This window comes from Penicillium argentinense (assembly GCF_028826775.1).
Source record: "Penicillium argentinense strain IBT 30761 chromosome Unknown utg000010l_segment0_segment0, whole genome shotgun sequence".
In the NCBI taxonomy this organism is placed as follows: Eukaryota; Fungi; Ascomycota; class Eurotiomycetes; order Eurotiales; family Aspergillaceae; genus Penicillium; species Penicillium argentinense.
This window is the reverse complement of record NW_026622669.1, coordinates 769,618-782,892: the sequence shown is the minus strand read 5'-3', so window position 1 is coordinate 782,892 and position 13,275 is coordinate 769,618. Positions and strand designations below refer to the sequence as shown.

The 13,275-nt window shown below is 49.0% G+C and overlaps 4 protein-coding genes across 4 annotated transcripts; 2 read left to right on the top strand and 2 right to left on the bottom strand.

The window, feature by feature from the left end:
- Positions 1 to 658: 658 nt before the first annotated feature.
- Positions 659 to 2,401, bottom strand: N7532_009998 (uncharacterized protein; the record flags this gene model as incomplete). The annotated part of the gene is made up of 3 exons (XM_056622489.1): positions 659 to 822; positions 877 to 1,125; positions 1,699 to 2,401. 3 exons carry the CDS (start codon positions 2,399 to 2,401, stop codon positions 659 to 661), a joined length of 1,116 nt encoding a protein of 371 aa, XP_056469905.1.
- Positions 2,402 to 5,222: 2,821 nt separating this feature from the next.
- N7532_009997 (uncharacterized protein) lies at positions 5,223 to 6,347 on the bottom strand (the record flags this gene model as incomplete). The annotated part of the gene is made up of 1 exon (XM_056622488.1): positions 5,223 to 6,347. The coding sequence occupies one exon, from the start codon at positions 6,345 to 6,347 to the stop codon at positions 5,223 to 5,225; it is 1,125 nt and encodes a 374-aa protein (XP_056469904.1).
- Positions 6,348 to 8,888: 2,541 nt separating this feature from the next.
- N7532_009996 (uncharacterized protein) lies at positions 8,889 to 9,784 on the top strand (the record flags this gene model as incomplete). Its single annotated transcript, XM_056622487.1, has 2 exons — positions 8,889 to 9,328; positions 9,382 to 9,784. The coding sequence occupies 2 exons, from the start codon at positions 8,889 to 8,891 to the stop codon at positions 9,782 to 9,784; spliced, it is 843 nt and encodes a 280-aa protein (XP_056469903.1).
- A 2,775-nt stretch (positions 9,785 to 12,559) lies between these two features.
- N7532_009995 (uncharacterized protein) lies at positions 12,560 to 13,201 on the top strand (the record flags this gene model as incomplete). The annotated part of the gene is made up of 4 exons (XM_056622486.1): positions 12,560 to 12,588; positions 12,642 to 12,710; positions 12,767 to 12,881; positions 12,908 to 13,201. 4 exons carry the CDS (start codon positions 12,560 to 12,562, stop codon positions 13,199 to 13,201), a joined length of 507 nt encoding a protein of 168 aa, XP_056469902.1.
- Between the last annotated feature and the right edge of the window lie 74 nt (positions 13,202 to 13,275).

Genomic DNA, 13,275 nt, shown 5'->3' with positions numbered 1-13,275 from the left:
GGAATTGATAGTAGACGATGCTGAAGAGAATAGGAGATTAGGAAGGAAGATCGATGGTTGGCAAGATGAACTTATGGAGACTCATTGTTACAATCTGCTCGCCGTTCGTTATATTCCGTTTGCATTCCGTTTGCATTCCGTTTGCACCTTTACCCGATTCCTGAGCTTCTTTCCATTTTCGCCCCCTAGGGTTGTCCGTGTAGAATATTTCCCCCTCTCCTTCTCAATTCTATCTTCAGCCTCAAAATTCTCGTAGGATAGCAAAATTTCTTCGAATCTTGTGGATTTGATTAAGAATATACATGTGAAGCATATACGATGAGTGAAGGATGACAGGCGGGATGGACATAACGAGTGGCTCTAAGGCTTCGTGGATTTTGTACCTCTGCCAGTGATTGCCGTGGTACGACTGCTGCAAGAGCTTGGATATCTTGCAGATACACCTATTATGCTTTGGATCTGCCCTGTAAGTAGTGTAAGGTGCCAACCGCAAATTTGCGAGCCACCGGAATATCAGAATTTGGTGCCAATGCGGATGCTCTTTGCCATGAGGAACCAACCTACGACGGCACTCAGAGCATATTTGCACTTTCTGCTCTAGTAAGCTGTGAATAATGAGCAATACGGTGCATTAATGCTCGTTGAATTGAAAATCTCACTATGAGCATTCAAAAACTTCCTCAAGGAGCTGGCTATCGGAGGGCAACAATTTTAAAACTTTCAAATCGTCTCGGACTTTTGACTCCAGAGTTTCTGCGATCTTCATGTATGGTTGAACCTCATCTGGGCCGTAGTCATTGAGGCTTCTTTGACGCTCTTGTACTTTCGGGAAGCTTCGATTAGCAGCAATTGCTACCTAGGAAATTTGAAACATACCTTTTGTCGCTGGGGCGCGAAGCTTGCGATTTTTGAACGATAATAGCAGCAACGCCACATCAGGCGCATTGAAACTTTTGAAGCATGCCCTAGCCATCCCAACAGCTCTTTGTATGTCGAGCTGTGTTGTTGTATGCTCAGTAGACCATCCTGAACGAAGGAACCCAACACGTTTTGTCCATGAACCCATCGCAGCGGGATCCGCAAATTCAGGATAAAGATCATGTAGCCCCGCCTGAATGAGCTGTGCTAAAGACACCACACTAGACCGCCCAGCATGATTCAAAACTCCCTGCGACAGATACTCCCCATTGTCTTATTTTTTCTCCAAACGAAAACTGAAAAAGCTCCGCAGTTCCACGTTGAGTTCTGGGGCTTCGCGATAGGCTCGAATTAACGATATGTCCCGAGCGAACTGCCCACGAGGAAATTTTCTTGTGTTTATCATGCATATTTTAACCTCGGAGGGGTCACGGCCACGTTGGTGGCATCTCCAGATCGCGTATTGGATAACAAACAATAGGGAACTACTCCAAGACATTAAGTTGTCGTCACGACTGCCCTCCCCGAAACATAATTTATTTTTCAGATGACAATACAGCATTCTTGTGATTTCCTCTTTCGTTCTCGAGAGAAGATCGACTCTGCAGCGCCGTGATATTGCGGAAATGCTCTCAGCGGAAGCCACGACATAGTGGTTACTTTTGCCAGAGCTTTCATGGTCGAACGCTCTAAACAAGTATCGCGGGGAATCTGTAAAATGACAATAAGGAAGATGATTTGCTGGCGAATAGAATAGTGTCGGCCCATTTGGACATTTACTCAGCGCCTGAGCCCAAAACCTAATCCATTCTTCCCTTTGCTGCTCTTCCTTCTTAGATTCGCGTTCGCATCGCACACGAAAAGCCTCGGCATAGTTATCGTCGATGTCTAGGCGATTCTCATGCTCGTAGTAGTCCTCGCTCTCAAAGTCGGGGTCGTAGGGCCATTCAAGTCTGGCTTCGCCCAGGGGAATAAAGTAGTTATCGGAGTGCAAGGACCCAGAGGTATGAAGAGCCTGACCATAGCACATCTCTAAAGTCTCCCGCAGAACGTTGCTATCATCGCTAGTGTTGTTAATAATATCGCGAGTGATGCTCTTCAATGTTTCAGTAAAATGCGATAGCATTTTCTGCACCAGTGTACCTGGACCAGCAAGGGATGCAATGTAAGCTATGATATAGCGTTCGGTTGCATCGCTGAACGTCTCTGTTATCCTTGAAAGAGCAGTAGCTCTTCTTCTCAAGGAGCTTAGTTCCACAATGCCCTCGCCACTCGGAGTATGTGTGCTTCTAACCAAGGTCTCGACTTTTTGTGCGAGTGCTGAAGTAGCCTCTAAGGATCGTATCAGCGTCCGAATTGCTTCCACGAAAGCTTGCGGTGTTGGGTTTGGGCAGTGTGAGGTCGATCCAGTCAGTTCAATCGTCCTATCAGCAAGACTCAATCCTCCAACTGAATCAACAAGATCGGTAAAATGTTTAGCCATGATGTTGGAATGAAGAGCGACCTGGAAGAATGCCGAACAGTAGGCTACTCTCGGTAGGATCAGCGAGTCAAAAACGGCTGCGGAGTAGGTTGCGGGGTTAATGCAGAGAGGTCAGAATACTTAAGCTCTTCCCAGGTGGACGGCAGTGTGTGGGACCTCGACAATACCCTACGAGCTGAAGAAGAAAGGGGTATCTGTGCCTTTCTGCCCACCCACACCGTCCCGTTGTGGGTGCGCCCCAGCGTAATTACCAACCCCACCGTAATTACCAATTTGACTCAAACACCTACCACCATCCTATTCGAATCGATATCTTCCACCCACCATGCCTAAAATCGCTGAATCTGACGAATCTCGAATGATAGAGGCCTGCGAAGCGGCTAGACGCGAAGAAAAACCAAATATAACCAAGATCGCGCGTGAATTTGGTGTTAATCGGCGGAACCTCCAGAATCGCGTCAGAAAGGGCATGCAGGCTCGTACAGCTAGGAAGCCAGTCAATAAGGTCCTAGATAGGGCTCAAGAGGAAGCTTTGACGCGCTGGATATGCCAACTAATCGATTGGAATATGCCACCAAAGCCTAGGCTAATCGAGGCGTGGGCAATTCGCTCGCTTGCACGCGCTGGTAAGCCTGATCAGAAGGTTGGCAAGATGTGGGTATATCGCTTTATTAAGCGTCTCCCACAAGACCTACAGCTAGGTCCAGTGAATCAGCGTACGAAGGAATCGAAGCGTATCCAAGCAGAAGATGTAGGCCTACTAGCCCACTGGTACGATCTGCTCAAAAATCTACTTAAAGGTGTACCTGCGCGGCTAGTATACAACTTCGATGAGTGTGGGTTCCGGCCAGGCGAGGGTAAAAACCAGCGTGTGGTTGGTAGGAAGAATACAAGATCTGGCCCTGATCTTGCTGAGACTGAGCGAGGCGAAAATATTACTGCGCTTGAATGTATTGCTGCCGATGGGTGGCAGATGGATCCGCTATTTATATTCAAAAGCGGCGGGGTCTTTATGGAGGCCTGGTTCGACGGCAGCGAAGATCTACCACCTAGTACGATGGTTGGAACCTCACCTAATGGCTGGATCTCTGATCAATTAGCTAATCAATGGCTTGATTATTTTATCGAGGCTACTCGCAATCGTACGAAGCGGAGTGAGAGGCGCATCCTAATCTTCGATGGCCACGGTGCGCACCTTACCCTCGAATTCTTACAAAAATGCGAAGACAACGATATTCTACCTTTTGGTTTTTTACCTCACTCCACACATCTTTGCCAGCCGCTTGACGGCAAGCCGTTTCTCAGCTATAAACAGCACTTTCGAAGCCTAAACAACGAGATATCTTATTGGGCAGGCGAGCCGATGGGTAAGGCTGAATTTCTACGGGTAATCGGGCCCGTACGATCTAAAGCCTTTAACCAGCGAATTATTCGTGAATCTTTCAAAGATCGTGGTATCTACCCAGTTGATGCTAGCAAGGTCCTAAGCAAGCTATCTAATGGTTGGGATACTATACCTGATCTAATCGCGCCTGATCTTGGTTTTATGGCTCCTACACACCATCTCCGCCACCAGCCAATCTCTCATCGTCCAGCGTTGAAAATACACCTCCAAAATCGACTGAAGCACTCCAGAAGAACCAGGGAAAGCTATCAAAGCACGCAGATATTCTTACGCCAAAGCTACAGCGCAATCTTGAGCGTATTTTCCAACATAATCGTATCGCAGTTGATCACCTCGCTATGGCCAATGATACAATTGCGCGAATTAGGGCCGTACAAGAACCAATACAGCGATCTAAGACCAAGCGGCAGATTAAGGGCCTTAGTCACACTGGTATATTAACTACACGCGATGCGAATCGATCAATTGCGACTAGGAAGGCCAAGGAAGCTACGGCAGAAAAGAGACGGCTAGCTAGAGACTACGAGAAGCTATATGGTTGCAAGCCACCACCTTTGGTTATGCAGGAGAGTGAGGCATCAATTGAAGCAGCGAGGGTAGCGCAAGAGAACGGGGATTTTTTTTCTTAGATCCTGAGCCGATGCGTTGATAAATCGTGTATGTAGTTTGAATGTGATCAAATTGGTAATTACGGTGGGGTTGGTAATTACGCTGGGGCGCACCCACAACGGGACGGTGTGGGTGGGCAGAAAGGCACAGATACGTGCGCTCTCGTTCCGGAATTCTGAATGGAAGAAGGATGTTGAGGAGAGAAGCTCTGACCTCTTGAACATATACAGGGTAGATCGAAATCAGTTTCACCACTGTACTCACAGAAAGGATTTCCCGAACCCTATTTCGAAACACACTGATGTACACTTGGCTTATCTCCATTTCGAAGGTGGAATCGTAATGAAAGATAAATCCACGAGGAATTAGTTCCTGTAAGTTACTGGAAATACTGTTTCCATGAATACTTTCACCACGTGCCCCCATATTTCGCTCAGATATCCACTTTCCGTCACAACTGCCCTCGCTCTTCTAACGGCAATGCTCGCCAGAATGATAAAGGTCAGCCCTCTCGCGTAAATCGCACAAAGTCGTTTTATGACCAAAAGGTTATCGTAGCAATTTCACTATGAAGCAAAACAATCTGTGAGGGTAAGCTTGTTTTATTCGAAAGTATATTGGTCGTCTATGTAGTGAAATCCAACTTCTCCGTTTCCCATTCCAGAAAGGATTCAGAATTAGATAAGGTGTGGTGGTGATTGGGGCCAAGTATTTTCTTCTGCTTTGCCAGGCAAGCGCGTAGTAATTTGAGGGCTCTGGTATTATGACCTGAAGATTTCCAGGTGAAAGCGAGGTTTGCCATACTCGTCAGCGTGTCAGGTCCACGCCGAGCTTGGTCTTGCGAGTCTCCATGACCTGCACGTCAAGCTGCTCCGCCTCCTCCCATCGGCCCTGGTTGCTATACGTCGACGCTAGGTTGGCCATACTCGTCAGCGTGTCAGGATGGTCCACGCCTAGCTTCGTCTTGCGAGTCTCCATGACCTGCACCTCGAGCTGTTCCGCCTCCTCCCATCGGCCTTGTTCCATATATGTTACCGCCAGGTTGGCCATACTCGTCAGCGTGGAAGGATGGTCCACGCCCAGCTTCGTCTTGCTCGTCTCCATGACCTGCACGTCAAGCTGCTCCGCCTCCTCCCATCGGCCCTGGTTGCTATACGTCGACGCTAGGTTGGCCATACTCGTCAGCGTGTCAGGATGGTCCACGCCTAGCTTCGTCTTGCGAGTCTCCATGACCTGCACCTCGAGCTGTTCCGCCTCCTCCCATCGGCCCTGGTTCCAAAGGGTCGACGCTAGGTTGGCCATACTAGTCAGCGTGTCAGGATGGTCCACGCCTAGCTTCGTCTTGCGAGTCTCCATGACCTGCACCTCGAGCTGTTCCGCCTCCTCCCATCGGCCTTGTTCCATATATGTTACCGCCAGGTTGGCCATACTCGTCAGCGTGGAAGGATGGTCCACGCCCAGCTTCGTCTTGCGAGTCTCCATGACCTGTACATTAAGCGGCTCCGCCTCCTCCCATCGGCCTTGTTCCATATATGTTACCGCCAGGTTGGCCATACTCATTATCGTGTCGGGATGGTCCACGCCTAGCTTCGTCTTGTGAGTCTCCATGACCTGCACCTCGAGCTGTTCCGCCTCCTCCCATCGGCCCTGGTTCCTATACGTCGACGCTAGGTTGGCCATGCTCGTCAGCGTGTCAGGATGGTCCACGCCGAGCTTCGTCTTGCGAGTCTCCATGACCTGCACCTCGAGCTGCTCCGCCTCCTCCCATCGGCCCTGGTTCCAATACGTCGATGCCAAGATGGAAATACTCGTCAGCGTGTCAGGATGGTCCACGCCTAGCTTCGTCTTGCAAGTCTCCATGACCTGCACATTAAGCGGCTCCGCCTCCTCCCATCGGCCTTGTTCCATATATGTTACCGCCAGGTTGGCCATACTCGTCAGCGTGTCAGGATGGTCCACGCCCAGCTTCGTCTTGTGAGTCTCCATGACCTGCACGTCGAGCTGCTCCGCCTCCTCCCATCGGCCCTCAAGCCAGTATGCTTCTGCTAACATTGCGGTACTCTCAAGGGCCTCTTTATCCTCGGCACCTAGTAATTTCACTCTCTGCTTTCTCGATTTCGTCGCCATGTCCCTCACATCGGCGATATTGCCGCTTTCGGACGCATACCATGCGCCTCTAAAAAGGAGGAGTGTGGCCCATTGTAATAGAGACTCTTTTGATTCCGGCCGTTGAGACATCGCTGATCGAACGTGAGGAAAGAGCGACTGACACTTCCCCCAATTTTCATATTGACCCGTAGGGAACTCGTGGTACAAATTGCTAATAAACCTCTCCCTCCATTGGTCTATTTGTCCATGGGATTTCAACCACACGCGCATGGTGAGTTGCACTAGCCGATGCATCGTGAACAAAGTGCTGTTCTCGCTGATAGATATAAATGAATAATTCCTTAACGTTGTGATATCATCTTCAAAATCGGGGCCCATATCGGACTCAGATGTTTCCCCATCACTAGAGTCATGCAAGAGCTCAGAACTTGATGCCGAGTTGGCCTTGGGTTGATGCCGGATAAGGTTCTCTGGTATCCCTTGCCGGTCGAAAAAGCTCATGAGAGAAAGCAACTCTGTTGCTGATGGCTTTGTTTGGCGTATGTAATCGAATGAAATTTGCCATGTCACTAGAATTGCATTCTTCGCTTCCCAATCCCGGCAGAGGTGACCTGCCTCTATTTTCAGAAGCCTTATCGCTTCACGGTCACTCCCTTGGAAGTCTCTCAGGTATTGTGATACCGAATAGCGAGGCGCCCGATTTCGAATATGGCAAGCGGCCTGTACGATCGCTAGTGGCATAAACTCGAGCTCTTCCACTAACCGCTCACTTCCTGGGCTTTGCTCGGGTTGATCGAGCGTTTTTCGGAGAAGCTCGAGTGCCTCGGCGCTTTCCATCGGATTGACTTCAATGAGATCTTTATGATTCACCATCTTTAGCGCGACCTCTTTGCTCCGACTCGTGATAATGGTAAAGCCGTTCTGGCTTCTAGGGATGTATTCCAATAGTGGTTTCGTGAAGTCGTTCGTTAGGCCTTTGGTTGGATGTCCTTTGCCTGCCGTCGGAAGAGAGCAAAGGAACTTATCGTCATCGACATTATCAAGGATACAAACCCATTTCCCTATCTTCTCAACCCGGAGCCAGTTCTCGACCATTTTGAATATGTTCGCCTTTGGATCCTGACGACCCGGAATTTTGACTTGGTCTGCAATATCCCGAAAGCTTTGCTCGAACCGGGCTTCATTACTCGCATAGATCCAGAAAACCCATGTCGCTGGCGATTTGGACCGGACCCAGTAGGAGTATTCGATGGCAAGCTGTGATTTTCTTCGAGTTGTAAGCAAAGACCCACGTCATGGTCATTCCACACTCACCCAACACCGCCGAGGCCGACTAGCGCTATTCTTGACCCGGGCACCGAGCATTTTGCGTGAATCTGACGGAGCAGTGTATCGCGACTGACAAAGTGCGGATCGCGCGGGAATGGGACAGTCGACAGAGGGCTAGGTGGGGTTTCTAGTCGCTCTAAGGTGGGAAACAGTGGTGAGTAGTCGACTGTAATCTTGTTCGGTTCCTGACTTACCCGGTGGCAGATGGAATTCCGCGTTGATCGGGCCATGGCTAACTCCGACCTGGAGGGCATGGTTGCTGCAGCAGAATGATACCGACGACATGATCAGACCACTTAGCGTCGTGTGAGTTTCATTCGAAGGCCCATGGTCATATCCCCAGCTGAAAGAGGGGCATGTCACTAGCTTCACGATCAGGTGGCCCCACGGCGCCAAGACAGGTGATCAACTGAGGTTGGCTGGCCCTGCGCGGTGGGATCGGCCCGAGCCAGAGCACCCAGATCACGCACAGCGCGCGGTAGCCAGCCAGCTCCCTCTAGCTAAAAGCACGATTTGAAATTCAAAATTTGGCGCGTCGTGATGTCAGCGATCAAACACATGGTACCAGCATTTGCAGTAATTCTATGTTATGGTCAAGTTAGCACATAATGGTCCAATCCTCGCGCCGCTATTTTTTGAGGTCCGCAGCTTTGAGATGGCCACCGAAATCCCAGGAACTGGGTGTCCATTAAGTCACGTGCGTTTCCTATTACCCTCGCATCCCCCGGAAAGCTCGCCTGAAACCTTTTCACCTGCTTACTGACCAGAGAGGTGAGTAAGGGTGAGTAGATGGGTTATTTTCCGTCACAAATCGCTGGGCGCCCGCCCTTCCCTCCCGCCAAACCCCAAAGACCACCTCCCCTAACCTCCCGATCACTCCACCATCACTCCGCAACATAGCGCCAAGACTCCCCCTCTCAGAGCTTGACTGATACAGTATCTGCAGAACTGATACGGTTGACTTCGTCCAATATCCATTCTCCTTACAAGAAAATCATTCACGTTTTACAACTTTGCAGTCCCATTCTAGAAGAGATGGATCCCTTCAGCATCACCGTCGGTGTTCTTGGCATCACAGAGTTCGCTACAACCAGCATCAGCAGCCTTTGTGGTTTTATAAGAGACCTTGATGAAGCGAAAGATGTGCTACAAGATGTGACTTCTGACTTAGAGGCCATACAGCATCCGCTTTCTGCTCTAAAAGATCTCCGAATCTCCGATACCACGACATATGTCGAAGCGAAAGAGGATCTGGAAAGGACTGGTGTCGCTGAAGCCGTGAACAAATGTGGGCAGGCATGCGCAGACTTTTTGACTAAGCTTGAACGATGGACGAAGCATTCCAGCGCGACAAAAATTTCCCTCAGGGATCGCCTGTCGGTCGGCATATGGAACAAAGAAAAGATCCGCACGTTCAGGACGCAGGTCCATTCCTGTCAGGCTATTGTCCAGTTCGCCATCAATAGCGCCCAGTTGTACGTCATTTGGCTTTTTGACTTAATAAGAGGTGCTAATTCATTGATTGAAGGACCATCCAGGTCCGGTCGGAAACCGCATCTAAAATTGCACGGCAAGAAATAGAGAAGCAACTGCAAATTCTTGAATCTGCTATCTGGGAGCATATCGATCTCACAAAGAGAAACCAAGACGAAGCTCTGCGACGTAAGAAGGAACTTGAAAGCCTAGAGGACGAATATGAGGACGAAGACGGCGGTGCTCAGCGAACTCTAGCAATTCAAGAGACCGAAATGCAGTCACGCCTACTGGAAGCTGACCAAACCGCCTCTGGGGTTGTTTCCCAAATACTCTCGAAACTGTCCATCCCGGAGGTCAGCAACACATATAACACTACTTTTTCAGGCAGCAACAACAGGGGCATACAGATCGGTCATAGCACGGGTACTATCAATTGGAATGGTAGTCGCACCTAGCGGATGGTCATTGCGTCGTCTTTTTAATAAAGGGTGTATCAAACAGCTGCTGCCCCTAGGGACGTCATTTACATCGAGCGGCTGACTGCGTTCTCCAATGAGCGTTGAATGTTCTGTCATAACTTCCTCAGTCGAGAGAGTCTACAGTTACAGGAGTGTGTGTGTGAAATCATTTTCCCTGACCCCTCGTAACAATATGCAGGATACAACCACTATATATCCATGTACGTGCATGTAGAGTGTTCAACTTCCTGAAAACGAACTTAGAGCCTCGTCAAGGCCTACCTAGCCTAATTGCCGTTCCCATTATTAGGCCGCCCTCGTGGCGCACGACTGCAGAATCTCTGTGACGCCTCAGCGAATCCAGCACAGCATCAACCACCCTGGTTCGCGAGACGGTGTCTGGTTTACTTTTCTTTTCTCACCTTGTTTTGAGCCTCCCAGCAGACTCGGTCCGCTATTGAATACGTCTCCAACTTCTCTCCGTAGCTCCCTTCGAAGCTCCTTTAAATCCGGGCGGTCCAACAGATATGTACCTGGACCTCATCCTCGGCGGTATCTCAGTATCGTAAGAAGTAATGGCATAAAGACAAATGCCGTAATATGGTGCTTTAGACAACGGTCTATTTAGAATCACTAGCAAACATACCAATCACTCTCGTTATATGACCTTGCTTATTTGCCAGACAACATACAGAAAGATTGTGGTCCTTAATCTACTCTTTATTCGGAATCCTCGGACCTACTGAAAGAATCCGAAAGTTGATCATCTTCCAAAGAACCGGAGTAGTCATCCGATGATTCGGCCGCTTCTTTATCCGAATGGTTTTTGGAAGAGTCCTCTGAAGATTCCTCTGAAGAAAAAACGTTCCGAGATTTCTTATGTAGATGACCGACCTCTCTTGAAGAGTCGCTCCCGTTGGAAGAAAGATTATCGTCGTCCTGGTGAGCTCTTTTGGTCCTATACTGGTCTGGGACAGCAGAAGTGTTCTCAGGACTGTCATCTCTTGCTCGTCTATGCCCAGACTGGCCACGAGATATGGAAGTGACATGGGTATGACCTTTCAATTTTGATTGATTAGCAACTGGAAGTTAACGCCCTTCAATTTTTTCGTACTGATATGTATATCACGGGTTGCGTTCAAAGGTCCTGCGAAGGAAGCACCGCCTCCTGTGCTTGTTAAACTGCCAGCCTCTTATGGTCGAGTTGTCAGTGGATTTTTCGACGTGCTTGATTGTCATCTACCTACCTAGGGAAGAACGAAGGTCTGCTGTACATAACAGGTCCTGTATTATGACTTACTTGAAGTCCATCGTTTCCATCCTTGAAGGAAGTGAGGACCATATCCATCTAGACTACCAGGCTTGCACAGGGAGGAATTGGTAACACCAAGTACAGAGGGGTAAAAATGCTCGGAATACTTAGCTTCCATCTCCAGGTCATAAGCTACGTGCATTCAGCCTCATAAGGTTCTGCCACGTCAGACTTGCATGCGGGGCGTCGAGTTCACAAACCAAAACGTGAGCTCCGATCACGTGGAAGCCCTCAAGACGATACAAGTTTATTAAAAATGCTATTTTTACGCTCCCATTTATACCTGTACTGGATTACTGCCAAGAAAGGGATTCGGGGCAAATTAACTGTAATAGGCATAGTATTGTTTCGAAAGAGGGTTCGAGAAAGAATCTCTGTGTGTAGGTGGTGAATCTGATTTCGATCCATGCTGTAAGACATCTGTGACGGTTGACACTTCCTGAGAATAGCCTCATTCTACGGGACCCGTGCTTAAGGTATCTGTTTGGGTTGTTTGCGCTGCGCGTTTGCGGGATACTTGAGCTCTCTCCTCGTGTTTGACCTTCCTTTCCTTCTCTTTCCTCTTCATCTTCGATGCTCTCATCAGTAGGCACAGAGTGGATCTGTTATTTTCCACTGACCGGTAACAACATCGATCATCGGTGCTGTCTCGAAGGTGTCACACCGGTATCGAATCTGGAGTCTGCGGTCTCAGCTATTTCTCTCTGCCTTCCAAACCTCCTTCCAATTTTCGTAACATTCTGCTGACAAGATGCCTTCTAATATGCTTTCTCCCTTCGGTCGTTCGCTCTAGAAATTAGCGACAAAATTTTGATGGTAACCTGAAGCAGAGACGGTACGTTTTTCAACACCTCAATCCAGAGAGTAGAGTATCCGATCAAGGAGAATGGGCATAAGCTCAAAAGAATGACCAAAATCTTCACCACCGCCCTCTTGTTTCACCACTCCTTCCCCCGAATTGCGAGAATAATTAATCGGAACCGTTGATCATGCGAAATTATTCTTCAACGGCTCCCAAAAATAATCTTCTCAACGACAATTTAGAATTTATTATCTCAGTCTCAGCGTCTGCCTTTAATTGATTATTTTCAACGATACTTCCCAACGGTTCCTTGAAGTGATACGCTTCAAAGTCTCACTCCAACTAAACTTTCGAACAACTCCCCAGAATTGAGTAATCAATTTTCCACCATTCCAATTATTTTCCCAACTGATCCACGACAAACCTCTTGACCAATTCACTTCTTGCCCTTCAACGACTATTCGCATTATTCCCTTTGGTGACTCCCAGCGATAGCCTTCGATAATAGCAAATGCCGAGGAAAATCTAAAGCTTCACCACTATTCTGAGTCCCTACGTCCTACGCAAATTCTCCCCCGGAAGGCTTGCCATTGCCCGCCACACTTTCTGGAGTCATGGCCACAACTAGCAACGAGGAGCGCGCTCAACTGAATCAACAATGTCGAGAAGCGCTGTCGGCCCACATTTGTAAGTGCTCGTCTTGTCATACTCGCGCCGCAAAGGAATGCTACATTAAACAGCTTAAATGACCGCCTCGGTCTCGTCGTTGCGCCCAGCCAGTTCCGTCTCCAGCCACCGGTCGAGGACGGGTATGCATGGTCGGTTACGGCCTCCCATGCTTCTCTTTGAAAAACTGTCTGAGCAGCGGAAGTGTGCGCCTTTTTCAGGCCATTTGCCAAGAACTTGGCCGGTCGCTCGAGGCCGTCACTCCGGAAACTCTCCAGAACGGACTGCCGCAGGCAGCAGGAACTCCAGAAAATGTACGTGTTTTGCTTTAGCCGAGTAGATGCATAATTGGCTGAACGGATGGAAGGTCCTCTCAGAGCCAGGCAGTAAGGGGGAGGGGTCATTCACAGCGAAGATTCTCGAACTGGAAACAGCCAATAACGACCTTTGCCGCGAGTTAGATCTGATGAGCACGCGCTTCGAATCATCTCCGGACGAGGGTCGTAAGCTGCGAGCCAAGAACTGCATGCTTGAGCGCGAAATAGAGGCTAGTATGTTAGCTGTGCGCCGGAAAGGGGAGGAACTGGCACGCTTGAGCGGGGTGGGTCAGGTGATGCAGGTATTGCAGGGCTAGTTTCCACAGAGTCACACTATGCCTCAGGAGAAAAGCGCAGCGGCAGACACTTAGAAGGAAAAGTCGCGGTTCGA